General features: G+C 44.3%; 2 protein-coding genes across 8 annotated transcripts in view; one reads left to right on the top strand and one right to left on the bottom strand.

The window, feature by feature from the left end:
* ANKRD27 (ankyrin repeat domain 27) overlaps window positions 1–19,000 on the bottom strand; it is a 70,689-nt gene that overhangs the window by 45,071 nt on the left and 6,618 nt on the right. The window contains exon 1 of one of the 7 annotated variants that reach the window (XM_028740322.2): window positions 9,041–9,160. The exons of 2 other annotated variants lie outside the window; for them this stretch is intronic. The gene's annotated coding sequence lies outside the window, so the exon portion shown is untranslated. 4 more of the 7 variants (XM_028740324.2, XM_028740319.2, XM_028740326.2 and 1 more) reach the window with 4 other exon arrangements.
* Window positions 9,615–17,927, top strand: RGS9BP (regulator of G protein signaling 9 binding protein). Its single transcript, XM_028740330.2, has one exon. The coding sequence runs from the start codon at window positions 9,615–9,617 to the stop codon at window positions 10,326–10,328; it is 714 nt and encodes a 237-aa protein (XP_028596163.1). The 3' UTR covers window positions 10,329–17,927.

Genomic DNA, 19,000 nt, shown 5'->3' with positions numbered 1-19,000 from the left:
CAAAAAATTAAAATCAGTAACAGCAACAACTACTCCTAACAATACCCGAGCCCAATAGTTTGTTGGCCCTCAGCTGTTGTAGCAGGCATCTGTCATGGCCCCACCCTCCTAGACCAGGTGGGAAAAGGCCTACAAGGCAAGGAGCAGGTCTTCCAGGACTCACAACCAAGCCTTCAGTCTCAAGTCATGTACAACCCTTCCCAACCAATCTTGCCCACTTTAGAATCCATCCTAGAATCTCAAGTTTCCCATTCCCTCCATTTAAAAAACAAAACACCGGTAGGGTCTATTCATGCTATTTTGCTTCCTTGGGTGAAAATTTAGTTTGCCAAATCCCACCACCACCACCAAACAAAAATGTTGTAAGTGAACAGGGACCACAGGTTCTCCCCCCCCCCCCCCCATCATAAGGGCTTCTAAGCAGCAGACCTTTTCCCCATGTCATTCAGTTGTATGGCTCCTGTTTTAGAGGGAAGAGAAACCACCTACAACCAGGCTTAAAGATTCCTCAGCTGAGGCCCTCTCTCTGCCCCAACTGGCAGGCCAGATCCAGCATTCCCCCACTCTCCATCGACCACTTGGACAAGTGGGTGTGGCTGCCTACCTGTCAATCACCTGACATCAGGTGATCCAACTCTGAACCCAAGGATCAGGAGTGCACTCCAAGCATGCCCCACAATGCTCCCTTTGCAGTCCAAGCTTTAATTCAAGCCTCTCTTCCTTTCCGGTTTTAATCTGGTCCTTTTTGAATTTGGCACCTTTTTCTTGTTGCTGCAAACTCAGAAAGTGCCCGCAATAGGAAAGGCACATCAGAAGAGTACTTATTATTACTAAAGCTATTACCCATCATTCACCAGCAGGTCACAGGCCAGGTTACAACCATTTAGAATTCAGAATGGTTAAAATAGATTACAGCTACATAATAGGCAGGACCTTAAAACACACATCTCAGATGCCAAAGGTGAGGGCAAAGAGGCACATACCGTATTTTTTGCTCCATAAGACACACTTTTTTCTTCCTAAAAAGTAAGGGGAATTGTCTGTGCGTCTTATGGAGTGGTTGCGTGGTCCCTGGAGCCAAATTGCCCAGGGGCAAAGAGCAGATCATGCTCTTTTTTTTTTGAAAGAGGGAAGTGGGTGTTGAAACAAAGCCACTGATCGTTTGCTGATCAGGGAGAGAGATAAGGGACGCTAGAGATAATGGAAGCTGCCTGGGAGGGAGGAGGAAAAGACAGCAAACTTGCAAAGGGGGGAAACAGGAAGACTAAAGCAACAAGGAGAGAAATTAGAAGAAAAGAAGGAGCAAAAAACTGCTCCAGCTAAGGAAAAGACACTACACTAAGGCAAACAAGAGGGAAGGGAGTTACAGATAGGTAGCCGTGTTGGTCTGCCATAGTCAAAACAAAAAAATTTTTTCCTTCCAGTAGCACCTTAAAGACCAACTAAGTTAGTTCTTGGTATGAGCTTTCGTGTGCATGCACACTTCTTCAGAGGGAAGGGAGTGTTGAAAGGAAACAGCTGACCGGTGGGATCGGAAGAGAGATAAGGGATGCTAGTGGAAGCTGCCTGGGAAGGGGGGGAGGTAAAAGCCCTGCACCAAAAAAACCACGCACCCACTGTTTCCTGGGGCTGCAATGGCGCAAAAACATGGTTACAAAGCACGGAGCCACATGGATCCTCAGGATTTTTGCATTGGGTCACCCCAAATTCACCATCATATCACAAGTCTATGGCCACAGCATGAACCACAAAAATCATACATCCACTGTTTCGTTCAGAATATTTTTTTTCCTTGTTTTCCTCCTCTAAAAACTAGGTGCGTCTTATGGTCAGCTACGTCTTATGGTGCGAAAAATATGGTACTCAAAAGGAAGTTCTTTATTCTTCCTTTACAATTTGGCCCTAAGGGCTGATATGTCCTGTGCCTGACAGTATCACATCAGGTGATGGACAGGTGGGCATGGCATGGTCCAAACCATGCTGTGGGCTAAATGGGGAGACCAGGCAGGTCTAACTAGAATTCCCCACTGCTACTCTATCCAGTACATGAGGCTATGCTTGGGACACAGCTGGAGCCTCTTGATAAAGCCTATTGATTAGGACAGGCCCATTTCAAGAAAATTTGGAGTTCAGAATCTCTGTATAGTCTTGAATAGATCAAGCAAAGATGCCCAGTTTGCAGCTGCCAAGAGAAACCTGAAGGATGCCACTAACTAGTAAACACAACATAACTTTATAAGCCAAGCAGTACCAACAGCTACAATCATTCTAAGGGCAAAAGCGATTGGTGCTTTTTAATCGTGAACGCTGCTGCTTAGTTATAAGTGTAGCATCTATAGCTCATGGCCAAATGCAGATGGGATCATAACGCAAATAGACAGTGATATAAAGTAGTTTTGATATTGACAGATGGTAGCTCTGATGGGCCAGAAGTAGTAGTTCCAAGTGATGGCAAGACAGCAGGCAATTCCCAGCATATGGGATTACATGCTGCAAGTGACAAGTCTAAACTGCTTAGTAGCAACAGAACAGATACAAGCCAAGCCACACTAACAGTTGCTCCCAGAACCAGCTGGCAGACTACATCTTCTCTCCAAACTTCATTCTTCCTTAGTTTACTTATGCTGAGGGGAGTTGATGGACATACCCATGGTCAGCCTCCTGGTGACCCAGCCACCAATCAGAGCTGGTTAAAACCATTCAAAACTTGACAGTTAAAACTGTTAGATAGGGGCTGACGACCAGCAGAGGCAGGGGCCAGTTCTGATGGGGATTTGGGGTTATCTTGGCACGGCAAACTACTAGGATTCCTGAAGAGTAAAAATACCAGAAGGGGTTGTGAGAGTGTTTCCCCCTGGGGTAGTAATACTAATAGCCATTCTAGATGGAAATGGTCTAACTTGAGAAAAGGTTCAAAGAAGAGTGCTGAATAATGTAGAAAATGGAAAAACAGGGGAATATGTCAGATGCAACCCTAGGCCCCCTATCTGCCCTGGATTCACACTTAGCAGGTGTGTTGTGATACCTTTAGCATTGCATTACGTCTTTTCTCAGAGTGGCTCAGGAAAACAGAGGGCTATCCCCTTTTTACAGTCAACACCACTCTCCACAGTAGGGTAGGCAGAGGGATTGCAATTAACCCAAGTTCATAGAAGAAAGTTTGAACTAGAGCCAAAGCCATGTTAGATGTTTAGAAGAAAACCACATGACACAGCCACCAGAAAAGCATGTGGAGGAATCACTTGATTAATGCTCTTGCATATAAAAAGGCTCCCTCCTTATATAAGGAAGTACTAGCCTAGCCCTAAGGGACGCTTGTGGCGCTGTAGGTAAAAGCCTCAGTGCCTAGGGCTTGCAGATCGAAAGGTCGGCGGTTCGAATCCCTGCGGCGGGGTGCGCTCCTGCTGCTCGGTCCCAGCGCCTGCCAACCTAGCAGTTCGAAAGCACTCCCGGGTGCAAGTAGATAAATAGGGACCGCTTACTGGCGGGAAGGTAAACGGCGTTTCCGTGTGCTGCGTTGGCTCGCCAGATGCAGCTTTGTCACGCTGGCCACGTGACCCGGAAGTGTCTCCGGACAGCGCTGGCCCCCGGCCTCTTGAGTGAGATGGGCGCACAACCCTAGAGTCTGTCAAGACTGGCCCGTACGGGCAGGGGTACCTTTACCTTTTACCTTAGCCTAGCCCTCTCCTCCTAGAACATTAACATGGAAGATTATGTATCCCTGAACCTATATTCTTATACCCCAGGAAGGATTATCACTAGATTATTTTTTTTTAACATGTGTTACTGGATGTGGTCATGTGCCGATACCACACAATATTACCCTGCTTGGCAAACAAACATTTCACAGCATGTCTAGCAGGTCACATTTGTTGGATGGTTCTCGCATAAATGCCACAAGCCCACCTCTAAACAGGTTTAGCAATGCAAGACAATGAAGCATGTTTTCAGGAAATATTCCAAGGTCACTTGTGTAGATGAGTCATCTTCTGACATTGTTAAGTTTATGGGGTGGCTAAAGCAGGGTCTGTTTTTGCATCTGTTAAGCAGAGCATTTTCACAATGACTAAGGCAGTTAAACTTAACTTCAATGGATCCATTCTTTTACAGCTACAGCATGAAATGACTGGGGGGAAAGGAAAGCAAAACCTCATTTAAAGCAAGCAAATGATCTCAAGCACGTCCCACAACCATGTCAGACCCCAGGATATCCTGCAAAGTTTGAGGCAAAAGCCTAGTAGTTCTGTCTATGAAAAACATACCCACTTAATATTCTTGTATATCCCAACACATAACCAAGTTAATTTAAAAACTATACTATTTGATAAGACTATTCTCTTACATCGGAGATGGGAAGCCTCAGGTCTAGGAGCCAAATGCAGCCTTCTAGGGCCACTTTATCCAGCCATGGGCCTCTCCCCAGCCACACACCCTGGTTTTTAGGCAACACCCCTCACTAGCTCTGCTTTGCATTTCCCCTTGAGTGTTTTTGCTGGCAGAACTATGTCCCTGATTTCTGATAATGCTTCTAGCTTGTGTGAATGAAGGACAGAGAGGAGTGTGTATGTGTAGAATTTAGCCTCTTGTACAAAGATAAAATTCACATTTGTTGCTCTGCCCACTTTGGCCTATGGCCAATCCCACAAATGGCATGTGGCCCCCACAAGTGAATGTGACACTTGAGCTGAAAAGTTCCCTGCCTAAGCCGTACATGGCTTTACAGCTTCTGGCCTACTACTCTTAATGGCCAGCTGATAGGAGCCAATTGCTATGAGATAGTCAATCATCCCTCCATTGTGTCTGAAGAGATAGCTAAAGATTCAAGGTGGTGACTCCACACACACACCAGTTAATGGAAGGGGCTAAGCAATAGTTTGGGCATAAATGAGGCAGAGCAGTCAGAATTAGCTAAATGCTAGAAGTATATCTGGGGTCTGGCCTGTTCTCTGGGGATTTGATATGGTGTAATAGATCTTCTAGGGACGCGGGTGGCGCTGTGGGTAAAAGCCTCAGCGCCTAGGGCTTGCCGATCGAAAGGTTGGCGGTTCGAATCCCCGTGGCGGGGTGCGCTCCCGTTGTTCGGTCCCAGCGCCTGCCAACCTAGCAGTTCGAAAGCACCCCTGGGTACAAGTAGATAAATAGGGACCGCTTACTGGCGGGAAGGTAAACGGCGTTTCCGTGTGCTGCGCTGGCTCGCCAGATGCAGCTTTGTCACGCTGGCCACGTGACCTGGAAGTGTCTCCGGACAGCGCTGGCCCCCGGCCTCTTGAGTGAGATGGGCGCACAACCCCAGAGTCTGGCAAGACTGGCCCGTACGGGCAGGGGTACCTTTACCTTTACCTTAATAGATCTTCTACTTCATGGGGTGTCTGCTCTTTCTCTGCATTCCTGTTTTACTTGTTTATTTGTAGATTGAGCAAAGAAATACAGTTAAGCGCTCCAATCCAGAGAAAGCTAAACCCAGAGCAAGCTACCCTATAACTGCATTGCTTGGGGAAGTGAAGAGTCCATGCCACAAAGGCTGGGTATGCACTCCCATCTTCTCTGAATCCAATGCATGCCCACCGCTTATTTGGGAAGTCATGTACACACAATATTGGCTCCAATCTATATCTATCTATCCTGTTGCATCCTGTGAAATTGAGAAAAAGAAGACCTAGCTGTATTTTAAGATGCCAATGTGTCTACATCCAGTATTTTGGCTTCAGACCAAGAGGATATTGGCTCCAATCTATATCTATCTATCCTGTTGCATCCTGTGAAATTGAGAAAAAGAAGACCTAGCTGTATTTTAAGATGCCAATGTGTCTACATCCAGTATTTTGGCTTCAGACCAAGAGGTTTATCTCCAATGCTCACTCCCACCTTTTGAAAATCATTAAGTTCTAATTGTACTCACTTTTATTTGGCCCACAGGTGGTAACCTTATCATCTATGAAGTCAGACAGATCCCCTCAGGAAATCCTCTATATTATTATATCATGATCATCATCATTTGACTAGCAGGAAGTGCCCGGTGCTGCCTGGGTATTTTTAGAAACCTTTTTTAAAAATGGATAGATAATGCAATTTGTGAGTTTGGGCCTGTGACACCAAAAATCAGGTGCTGCCAATCCAAACTCATGTTTTGGTCCACCATCTTGATTCAAAATGGTGCCTGGCATCTAAACATCAATGAAGACTGCTGTCCCCACCTTGGGAAGGAACCCTTGTGCCAAGTTTAGCAACGCTATCTCAAGAGGCGTCTGAATATAAAGAGAAGAAACAGAAGACAAGACAAACCACTTTCCAAAATATATAGTGAATTGATTGATTGATTCATTTACCGCTTTAGTGGTTTACAAATATAAAACCAGTTTAAAAAGGATGGCCATGCATAATTAAAATATGCAATAAAACAATGTCATAAAACATTCATAATTAAAATGTCAAACAAACAAGGCCTTTAAAACAACCTATATATCTATCTATATATACACAAACAATTAAGTATGGCTTCCTCCCCATTCCCCAAGCTAGTTAGGAAACTCACAGCATCAGGAAAGTGCCTGCTGCTCTCAGTGCAGTAAACGAGGACCACCTGTAGGGCCACTGAAGAGATTTGTACTGTAACACCACAGATCTATGCAGCTAATATCTGATGAAGTTCATGCTGCCACTTAACTTACAAAACAGGCATGCAATAATGCAATTTGATAATTGAGCCACGGAGTTCAGAGTGCAGAGCTTGTGGTCTTTCAAAACAAGACTATTTACAACAAGAAGCTGTAGTGTGGATGGAATGCTCTGGTTAGGGCTCCAGCCACACTGCCATCTTCCAGAATACTCTGCTCCTGCTCCCTCTCCCTCACCCACACACCCTGTTCAGCATTATGTGGTCAGTGAGGACACAATCTTCACTGGGCTGGGGGTTTGGGGGGTGCCCTTATCCCCCACCCCACCCCCAAAATAAGTTGGCTCAAAACACTGGTGAAGTTGCTGCTTTGACAAACTTCAAAAGAAGTGTTGGCGTAAGCTCTTTCCGAGAAAGTCAGTTGACAAGATGTGGTGCCGATTTAAACGCCCAGCCACATGACTTATCAACGTTCTACTGTACTTAGAAATGCTCCATGCATAAGTTCTGGTAACTCAAAACTGATGCTTCCTATGTTGTTTTGTTAGCTGCATACAAGGAGTGCACTTGCTTCCAATCAGCTACTGCTTTCTAACACACAAGCTTTTAGCATAATGCCTGTTCCTATCTTGGAAACAAAACTTAAATAAGGGGTGTGTGAATGCTAGTAAATGAAGAATTGGGCTTCTGCTAGGATGTGAACTATACTATTCTTCAGACACAAGTCATCGTGTCCCCCACCTCACCCCCAGAATTCGTCAAAACTCTTAATAAAAATGCTTTATTACACTTGTTTCTTTGTATTATGCAAGGCATCTTGAAAATTACAAATAAAATTTTCACTTTGAGAACATGGCCTACATATCACTTAAGTCATCGTGTTCTCACCCATGTTTACTCAGCAGCAGGTGCCTGCAGTGGGATTTATTTCTAAATGAGTGTGTCTAGAATTGCAGGCATGCAACCCAACATAAATGCATGTTTGTTCAGAGTCAGGCCCCCACCAAGTTCAGTAGGGGGCTTACTCTGAGAAGATACTATGCATTGCCTCCTTAAAAATCCTACACTTATTTCAAATAAGATAAAACTGAATTTAGTGGACCTCGCATCAAAGCAGACAAGAGTAGGATTCTAGTCTCTTGAACACCAGTCTATGGGATGGTAAAGCCAGTCACAATGCAATTCTATACATGCCTACACAGCAGGAAGCTTCACTGGACTTACTCCTAGGTAAATTGATATAGGGTTACTGTCTTAATTGCTTAATTACTGTCTTTGCCTGCTAGAAGGATACTATGTCATGGTGGGTATTTTGGAAGATGTGCTTTTAGCTACTTTACATAAAAGTTACCATCAATATCCTGTTTTCCATCCAAAAAAATTAAGTTTACCCATGTATTTATTTATGTGAATTTAAAGCATTTATGAACTGCTTAATGTTTCAAAAATGCCCAAGGGATTCAAACATGTCCTTCCACAGAGGAGTTACAGAGAAGCCCACACTGGAAAGACTGCAGACCACAACTTCCTGTGTGGACAGAAAGTACATTGCAAGAACTCCTCTTTTCAGAATCCTTTGCATAACTACGGTACTTGGGGGCAAGCCCCATAGAGCTCAGTGGCATTTGCTTCAAAGTAAAACATGCAGGATTGCACCGCTGCTCATTCCCGATGAAGTCTCCAGTTATAATCCCCATGGTTGACTCGGCTTAATATGTATTACCAGCAAGGGACGTTATGTAGCCAGAAACTCATTTCAAACACATCTTCAGCTGCCTATTTCTTCTCCAGTCAAGGATATTTCAGGCCACACACCAAACACTTTCCAGGGACTGCCTCAAGGGAAGCAATAAGCCCCTAACGCTTCTTCCCCTCTGAACTTTTCTGCATCACCCTGCAACTTCACTCCATTTGCAAAGCAGCACTTACTGAAAGGACACGTCCGAGCACCCCAACGCCCGAAAGGCAGGAAGCGGAAAGGAAGCAGCTCACGACACACGCGACATTGGGCTGCAGGGCCCCCCAGCTCCCTTCCAGCCGCCTGACTCCAAGAAGCGCCCGCACTGGCCCAGGCTGAGGACCAAACCCCGCAGGAGAGGCCTGGAGGGAATCCGCTGGCCGGGACGCCTCTCGGCCAGCGCTCAAGCGCTTCAAGCTCTGGCCCCCCGGACTTCCTGGCTCACTTGCCTCCCGAGCCACCGAGTGCGACCAGGGCTCCTTGGCGGCCGCCCTCGCTCGCCGCCTTCCTGCGCCCCCGGCCCCCCTACAGCCGCCCAGAGCCTTGCCTCTTCCTCGCCAAGCCACCGAGGCGGGCACTTCCCAGCAGGCCAGCCAATCCGCCGGGCCGTTTCCACAGCCGCTTCGACCACGTCTGCTCAGTAAGCAGCCCGAGAAGGTGGAGCTTGGGGGGGGGGAGGGAAGGCTCACCGAAAAGCAGCAGCAGGAGCAGCCGGAAAAGCAGATGCGGCGTTCGACGGAGAGAAGAGGAAGAGCAGGAGCCCGGCGGTGGTGGTGGTGGCGGCGGCGGAGGCGACTCTGAAAAGCTGAGCTGGGGGCCCCTGTGATTGGCTCCAGAAGCTCCAGCTGTGCGCTATTTAAGGCCGGCAGCCCGGCGCCTGCTCGGGAGCCCGAGCGCGCTTAAAGGGAGCCGGAACGGAGCTCAGCCTCCCGAGGAAGGCACAAGACAGCGAGGGCGGCCAGCTAGCTCTCCTGACACCTGTCTTTCACCTCCTGCGGTGGCGTTTCCTAAGGATGCTGGAGAGCAACCAGTCCAGGGCGAGGCTCTTTCTCGCTCGCCCAAGATCCAGGCGTTGCGCTGACTCCAGCAGGCGGTGAGCGGCGCGGGCTGTGGGCGATCGGGGGGCTCTGCCATGTGCGCGGGGTCCGGAGACGGAGCCACCGGGGCTGAGCTTCGAAGGAGGGGCGGCGGGGGGAGGAGGAGCAGCAGCGCGTAGGGCCGTGAGAAGCAGCGGCAGCCCGGTTGCCCCGGCCGGCGCGCGCCATGGCGAAGGATGAGTGCAAGGCGCTGCTGGACGCGCTGAGCAAAGTGACGGCCTGCTACCGGCACATGGTGCTGACCATCGGCGGCACCTCGGACTCGCAGAACCTGCGCGAGGAGCTCAAGAAGACCCGGCAGAAAGCCCAGGAACTGGCGGTGGCCAACCGCAACAAGCTCACGGCCGCCTTGCGGGACAAGACGGTGAGCAAAGAGGACAGGGCGGAATTCGAGCGGCTTTGGGTCCTCTTCTCCACCTGCTTGGAGATCCTGGAGACCGACATGCGGCGCGCCCTGGAGCTGGGCCAGGAGTTCCCCCTCAACGTACCCAAAAAGCCGCTCATCCAGACGGGGATGAGCGGCGGCACCTCCGGAGTGGCCGCCCGGGCCATGAGCGTCCAGAACATGAAATACGAGGCGGACAACAACATCGACGTGGTGGATTTGAAGGACCTGGAGAACGAGATCAACCAAGTGGGGGAGATGATGTACGAGATGGAGATGAAAGTCAGCGTCCCGCAATGGACGGTGGAGGCCAAGCAGGACCCCGGGGCGGAGCTCAAGTCCACCATCAGCGTGGGCGCCTCCTCCATCGGCATGATCGAGGTGGAGGAGAGCAAGGCCTTTTGCGATATCAGCAAAGTGCTGGCCGGCATCATCTTCACGGCTGTCCTCCTCATCGCCATCATCCTGGCCGTGTGTGTGGCAAAGCTCTCCTAAGGTGGGGGATGCCAGGTTCAGGAGAAGAGTTTGGCTTTTCTTGATGAGGGAGAAAAAGGAGAGGCGTTTGTTCCCCCAGATTATGGTTTTCCAAGCAAAAGGGTGGAGGGAGGAGGCGAGTATGAGAGGGATCCCTGTGCTGCAATAAGGGGCAGGGGATGTGTTCTGTTCAAGTCCTAAGCCTGAGGATTTGTGCGATATTCTAGCTTTAAAGAACAGTCCATCTAAGGTATGTGGGTATTACAACTCCCAGCCATAGTAGGGATTTGTTCGCTATTTATAGATGATTATTCTCAGTAAGCAGAAAAAAGTATTGTTTGTGAGTAGGTTCTACTGTTGGTCCATGTTTACAAACTGATTACAAATTGCACATGATTTGGAGATGGGAATTAATTCAGTGGCAAAATGGAGACACCTATAAATTTACATTTAATTTCCAACAAACATAAATGATGTTGTGGTCCTGAGCTGAAGATTTGTTTTCTCTCTCTAAAAGAAGTGTGCTTTTAGCCCTGGGTGCTAAGCCTGATAGTATTTTTTTTTTGTGGGAGGGGGAGTTTAGAACCAAATGGTTTAAGAGACCTGAACTTCTTTTGTTTTATCAGAACTAATTGCACTTTGGCACAGCATACACTGTGAAAGGCAATCCAAATCTGCAGAAGAAAGATTAAGCACCATTTACAGAGACCTTAAGAAGCTCTGTGTTCAATTCACTGTTGCATAACATATTCTACCACTTATAGTTTGCTGTGGGGTAGAACCAGTTCAGCTTCTTTGTTCACTGTCAGTCAAGTTTAAATGCCCATTTGGACCAAATCTTCCAGAAAGGATGCTGCATTATACCCCCCCTTATACAGCGTGCACACATGCTGCATTATATATAATGCATATATCACATACCCACAGTAGGATTTACTCCCTAGTAGGTGTATTCATTGCCTTGAAATCATGTATGGATACACATACCTGAGCTGGGAGCAAGTCCCAGTGAATTCAGGATTTAATTCTGAGTAAATAAGATCGCACTGCACAACTCCCCTGGTTTGTGCATGGAAGCTGAACAGTGGTGTTTCTAAAACAGTGAAGCTAGAGTGCAGCAAGATCCCAAGTATGTTTACTCAGAAGTAAACTCTACTGAGTTAAATAGGACTTGCTCTCTGGTAAATGTGTTTAGAATCAAAGCTTTAAATGCAGGCTCTGGCTATAATCCTGAGCATACTTATAAAGAAGATTCTATTTATTTCAGTGGGACTTTCATATAATGTGTTTCAGATTTGGGGTGTCAATGTGGCCTAAAAACAAGCCACTATCACTGATTTTTTAATGCTGTAACAGGACGTTAAAACCTATGAATCTGCCTTGTGCCAAGTCAGACCATTAGTTCATCTAACACAGCATTATGTTTCTTCACTCACTGGCAGTGGCTCTCCAGGGCTTCAGACAGGGGTCTTTCCCAGGCTTACCTGGAGATTCCAGAGAACCCTTTCCTGTGCTTGAGCTCCACTCTGATTCTATGGTGCAAAAAAGAGGCATGATCTCACGTTGACAGTCTGAAGTTTACACATGTACATCTCCTATTACTGTTAATGAGATTTACATATGTACCTGCCAGAGCCAAGAAGATTAGAATCAATCTTATAATCCTGACATACCCAAGACCTGGCACAAATGTGACTTGGATGGCAGCATTTGAGCACAGGGCTGTTGGAGCTAGACAGTGGAGCTAGATAAACATTATGTAAAAGAGAGCATTGCTCCTCTTTTAAGCTGTCTGTGGAACAGTATCTTTAAAGGGGATGCATGAGGCATTCTTGTGCAGACAAGGCCCTATATGAAATGGCTTTTAAAGTTTCATTTCAGTCACAGCAGATTGTCAAGAACAGCAGTTCCACTCATTCAAACTACAAAGGTGTTACTGAACATTTCTAACCTCTTTAGCTGCAATTAGCAGTTCCAGGCAACAAAGTTAAGCAACTGAAAGTGTGGTCCCATCCCTGTCTACTTAGCAGTAAGTGAGACTTACTTCTGAATAAACGTGCTTAGGACTGTATTGCTCATGTACACAAAACATGCTTCTCTACTTGCCCCTTGAATTAACTGAGTTAATTGAAGTGGTGAGAAGATTTACAGGTCAAGCTTCAACCTCTTCAAACTTTTAAGTGCACAAGTCGGTGAAAACCTTAATCTGAACCCTTGGGTCTAACAAAGCCATGAGTTACAATTGTCCAGTGTCAGATTTCCTAGCAATGGTGATATGTGTTTTGGACTGGCATTGTGATAGTGATATACTTTGCATGACAGGATGCCCTAAGTTCCTTTACACAAGTTCCTTAAGAGCTACTTCCACTTTCTCTATACCCATGATGGTGAACCTTTTTCAGCCCTAAGTTCACATTCCCTTCTGGGCAACTTTCTGGAGAGGATGTGTGGCCTCAGGAGAGTTCCAGTGGCTGAATAGAGAGACCTGGAGGCACATTTGGGCCCCAGACCTGAAGTTCACCCCTGCTCTAGACAGGACTGATCTACATGGTCTAACACTATGGGCTAGCTCATTACATTTAAATCAATTGGCTAACTCAAGAGCATCCACCCACCCAGCAACTGCTACAAGGCTAACAATAATATATTGTGTGATTACTAAGAAGCAGGCAGCAAAATCTTATACCCTGACCCTAAGTCACTTGGGCTAAGAGCATGAGTCTCCTATTGACAAATCTGTTAAGTTTTATTAATAGAGCTATCCTGAATGTAATACTTGGAATTAGGTCCCATTAATTTCAAAGGAACTTCCATATGGCATGTTAGGATTAGTATGCTTGTCTCATTAATGTCCTTGCAAACTGGATACGTGCAACCCAGTTCTCTGTATATTTACACGGAAGGTTATGTTGGACTCAATGGATGTCGGCAAACCTAAAAACACTTGAAAGCTAGTCAACATTGGGATAAGTGGGACCTACATGCAATAGGATCAGGCTGCACAGCTGCAATGCTTTTTGTACTTACTTGGAAGTAAAGTCCCATTGAACATAGCTGGACTTTAACTTCTGAGACAACATGCATAGGAGGCAGGGCTGCCAGTGAAAATCTATAGGTTCTGCCTTCAAATGCATATACTTAGGTATGTACCTGGCAAATCTATTAAGACTAATGATTTACTGACCAGTCTTGAACTCTTTCTATGTGAGTCCTACGTCATACCCACATTAGTTTCCTTAGAATTTTAAGTTTACACTTATTTACTTGTAAGCCAAAACTTAAAATTCTCTGCATACAGGTAGACCATATTTCAAGTCAAATATGCTCAAGATAGACTTCTGTCCTACAGGGATTTTATGGGAAAGAATGCCCCGTAAGTATGCACAGAATGAGAGCCTAACTCCGTAACTTGCTTCTCTTTAGGAATGAACCATTAATCTTCCTAAATATAAGTTATCTGAGTAAATTTGTGCTGAATGTTTGCAGGCAGCACTGGACAGCAGGCCGTCAAACAAGTCTTGGTTCTGTAGAGGTTGCAACCAGGCAAGACTTCAAAGCATGTTAACACATAAATAAATCCTCCTGTGTTCAATAAGCAAGACAGCAGCCTTAATTACTCAAGGTATCAAAAGTGTTTTGATATTTGATTGTAAATATGTGTTTAGTCCAAAATGGAATTGAGAGGTGGGATTTGGATTTTATGTATTTGATGTCAAAACTGTGTGCTCATATTGGTGCTAAAGTACCTATCTCTGCATATGTAGATAGACTCAAACTGCTGCTATTGATCCTGTGTTCTGACCACTGTTTCACTTCAAACATTGTTCATGAGAGGTAGTGATGGCTGTCTTCACTGCTACAAGGGCTAGACCTTTTTCTTCAGTGTGATTCACAAACTTTGCACTTAAAGCTGGTCTGCAAATGGCATTATTAAACTTGAGAGTGGGGGAACTGCATAGTTGGATTGCAGCTAGCAGTATTTTAATCAGAAACAGATTCTATATTCTTTGCACATTTAGAACTCCAAGGGTTGCATTTGTTCTGGAACAATCAGGAAATCCAGATTCAATAACTTTTTTTTAGTTCCAACTTGGGTGCAGTCATTTCTCTACTCATCTTTGTAAAAGTTTCAGGTTTGAGATGTAAATCTATTATGCTGACATACAAGATTTGTTTTCCAAATGATCTAAGACACAGGATTGCCACTATCTAATTACCTAATGGGTCCACCATTAATCTCCCATGATCGCCCAGTGTAATCACATGCGCAATGTGACCTAGGCACAGCTGCCTGACGCATGGTTTACTAAGCTGACCAGATGCAAAGGGGGTCAAGACTCTCATACCTTTAAATAGTGGTATGGAAGAAGACATTTTGACAGATTTAGCCTGCTAGGCAGAAATCAATGGAATAAAATATAACAGCTAAAATTCTATGGGAATGTGAAAGATATGAGACACTGGAAGAACTTTATGACAGTAAGAGCTGTTCGACAGTGGAATGGACTCCCTTGGAAGATGGCAGTCTCTCCTTCCTAAGAGGTTATTAAGCAGAGGCTGGATGGTCATCTGTCATGGGTGCTTTAGTTGAGATTCCTGCATTGCATGGGGTTGAACTAGATGAGCATTGGGGTACCTTCTACAGTGCAATTCTATTATTCCGTGTCCTCTGCACTGGTCTCCCTATGGGCAATGAGAGCAGAAGGTAGCAATCATTCCAGCTTGTTTTGTGGGAATAAATTACTGTTGAATTATTAGAAGTTGCACTTCAGGCCACCCCAGTCAAAACTTGGTTTTACCAAATTCATGGACATTTGTCACTGCCAAAAATAAAAGCCCAGCACATCTCTAAACCCTCCAGAAGTTTTTTAAAGGCTAAGGGACCTATCTTGATTGATAAACTGGTTTAGAGGGCATAAGAGAGCTTGAAAATGTTATCCATGTTTTAGAGACCATTTGTAACTTAAAAGGTGAAGTGAGAAAAACCAGAAAGCTAAGTAGTAAGGACTTTTCATAATTTCCCTTTTTGTGGTAGAATTAATATATGTCCATTCACATATTTAAACTTTGTTTTGCATGAGCGTGCCTAGCTGTCCTGGAAATATTACATATTGCAGCAATACAAATTAGTTTCCCCATTAAGTACGTACTTCACATTAAGCAACATAATTAAGCAAAGAATTGCTAAGTAGTATAACTCCAGTAAATTTACATTATGGGTCTTTATATCCAAGTTGCTATAAAGCGGGGATAGGGAGCCTCTGGCCCAAGGGCCAAATGTGGTCCTCCAAGCCTCTGTCTAGCCCTTGTGACTTTCCCAACAGCACACCCCTTGCCCTTCAGCAGCCCTGCTTCACATCTTCTTTCAGTTTTTGCTTGGCCCAGAACAGGCAATTAAACGGCCATGTCTGTGAGTACTTAAAAAAGGATGCTGTGATTACTGAGATCCAGCATGGGTTTCTCAAAAACAAGTCATACCAGACAAACCTCATTTCTTTTTTGGTGCTTCAGGGGAATGCCGTGGCCATAGTATATTTTGATTTCAGTAAGATTTCCCCCATGATATCATGGAGAAGTTAGTAATGGTTCCTCGTCATCCTGAAAAAAGTGACAAGTTGGTGCCACAGGATTCTGTCCTGGGCCTGTTGTTGTTCACCATCTTTATAAATGACTTGGCTTGGATGAAGGAATTGAGGGTATGCTCATTAATTTGCAGATGACACCAAACTGGAAGGGATAGCTAATGCTACAGAAGACAGAAATGGGATTAAAACTGACCTTAACAGATTAAAGAACTGGGCCCAAACAAACAAAATGAATTTCAATAGGGACAAATGTAATGTTATACACTTAGGCAAGAAGAACCAACTGCACAAATATAAGATGGGGGACACCAGGCTTGCCAGTAGTATATGCAAAAAGGATCTAGGGGTCTCAGTAGACCACAAGCTTAACATGAGTCAACCATCTGATGCAGCAGTAAAAAAAGCTAATGCTATTCTAGGCTACGTCAACAGAAGTTTAGTGTCTAAATCAAGGGAAGTAATAGCACCACTATTCTGTCTTGGTCAGATGACACCTGGAGTACTGTCTCCAGTTCTGGGCACCACCATTTAAGAAGGATAATGACAAGCTGGAATGAGTGCAGCAGAGGACAACCAAGATGATAAAGGGTCTGGAAACCAAGTCTTATGAGGAAAGGTTGGGGGAGTTGGGTATGTTTAGCATGGAAAAGAGGAGATATGAAGGCCATCTTCAAATATCTAAAGGGCTGTCACATGGAAGAAGGAACAAGCTTGTTTTCTCCTCCAGAGGATAGGACCAGAACCAATAGATTAATGTTACAACAAAGAAGATTCCAATTGAACATTAGGAATAACTTTCTGATGGTAAAAGCTCTTTAACAGTGGAATGGACTCCCTCAGGTGGTGCACTCTCCTTCATTGGAGGTTTCTTAGCACAAATTGGATGGCCATCAGTACTTTAGTTGAGATTCCTTAATTCAGGCTTCTTCAACCTTGGTCCTCCAGATGTTTTGAGACTACAATTCCCAGCATCCCTGACCACTGGTCCTACTATCTAGGGATGACGGGAGTTGTAGGCCAAAAGCATGTGGAGAGCCAAGGTTGAGGAAGCCTGCCTTAATTGCAGGTGGCTGGAGTAGATGACCCTCAGAGTCCCTTTCAACTCTACAATTCTACGATTTATATCTTAGTGTTTGAGCCACTAGATTGTGATGTACTGAATATATTTTACACACAAGATCACATTCGCTCGGGTTGCACATTAATGGTAATCTGAACAATTTCTTGGCACAAATGTACAAGCATTTAGACTCCTAGAGGAGAGATTGCTGGCACTTTGCTCTTGGTCTAGTCTTCTGCAGCTGTGAGCTAAGCCATGGTTTAACCTAGTAAGTCATCTGACCCTGGGCTCATAGTTTGTCCCCTCCAGGCAAATCATAAGCTGTAAGCCAAACAAAACTCGGTTACAGCTCATGGTTTCTTGGGAATGAAAACAAACCACAAGCCTTGGTTCATACAACATGCTCCAGGACTGAAGAAGCAAAGGAGCCACAATCTCCATTTGGACCAACCCATGGTTTGGCTTAGGTGTTATGTATAAACTGGATCACAAATTTAAAGCAGAAGCTTGGCTTTTGTGTATGTATGTACACACACACACTTCTAAAGGCCTGGTTATTTTCTTATGTTTACAGCCTTAGTAATTTTTAAGAATGTATATATTCACTGGAAAAGGCAGAGGGAGTCTCTCTCTTTTTTTTTTTTTTTTTGTAAAATAAGATTTTTAAAAAATCAAACTTTGCTGTATTTTACAGAGGATGACAAAGTAATGTATTATGACCATGATGATAGCCCAGTAATTATAAATACAGAGTGTGCAATATAAAAGGAAATAAGCACTTTTGATTTATAACATCCAGGTTTTACTTCAAAATGTTTTGTCAGGTTCATATTACAGAATTGTTTTAGTATGAATATGGAAGTGTTAAAATATTATAATGAGCTGGCATCATTCCATCTGAGCAAAAGTGTTGCTTTTGTGCTCAGGATAAAGCCTGTTGCTATTATTTATTTAAAATAAAGCCTGTTCTGTCAACTTGCCAGCCTGTTTGTGACAGTCATTTTTTCAAAAAAAAGACAGATGCCCAAGCATAAGCTTATCAATCAAACTGAGTTACCCATACTGAATTGCCTACACACTCCAAATAACCCATTTCATTATTATACTGTGAAACACCACCACTGCATTAGAGAGTTGTCATAAACTTCCATAGTTATTTTACTGAGTGGAATCTCGCCTGCAAAGAATTTATTATTGTCCACATATATGTGTGCAAGGCTGAAGTGCAAAACACTGTTTAAATATTATAAAATCAGCTGCTTCCATCTCACGACAAGCACAAACTTTTTCATCTTTATATATAATATAATGCAATGGGAATTTGCTTACAGATGACTTTGTGAATTCCATTTTATAGCAGTGGCACCTAAGCTAATTCTCAGAAATATAACCACATTCACTTGGAAGTTCTATTTTTTTAAAGTGTCACTACCTTTAAAGTAAATAAACTTAGATGGTGGGGGTGTCATCTTTTGAATTACTCCAGCACACGGACTCTTAGAACACTGGTACCCTACATTCACCCTAAGATTCACAGCAACCAAGAATTTTGGAGATCTATAGAGAGGACAGAAAGAGAAAAATTCAATTACAATTTATGGTGATGTGCTGAAGCCAAGGGGTCTGCATCTGGAAAAATCAAGCACTAAATGCTGATCTATGCTTGTTGAACTAAAGAACCTTAAAGGTTTCATCTGTTTTTCGCAGGTTAAAAATGACCAAACCAAAATCAGTTGGAAAGATCCGGTAATGAAAAAAGAAATATTAAATTAAAATTCAAAACAACAGAACCCGGAAGGCCATGTGTCACAGGATTGTTTCTATATATAAACAAAATCCAAGAGGTATTAAAGCTCCTAGCCTTCCAGCTAAAAATTAAGAGTGCAGAATAATAATTTGAATATAAATAAATGTTTGTGAAGCTCCTCATCAACATATTTACCCTTCACAGATTTTCATTATGTAAAAAGTCATTCAGGAAGACCAGTGGATTATAGTCCTCTAAATGCTTTCTCTCAATACGATTATGTTAGTCTTTTAATGCAGGC

This window comes from Podarcis muralis, chromosome 7 (assembly GCF_964188315.1).
Source record: "Podarcis muralis chromosome 7, rPodMur119.hap1.1, whole genome shotgun sequence".
Taxonomy (NCBI): domain Eukaryota; kingdom Metazoa; phylum Chordata; class Lepidosauria; order Squamata; family Lacertidae; genus Podarcis; species Podarcis muralis.
The sequence above is the reverse complement of the archived record's forward strand: the minus strand, read 5'-3'. Positions and strand labels throughout refer to the sequence as shown.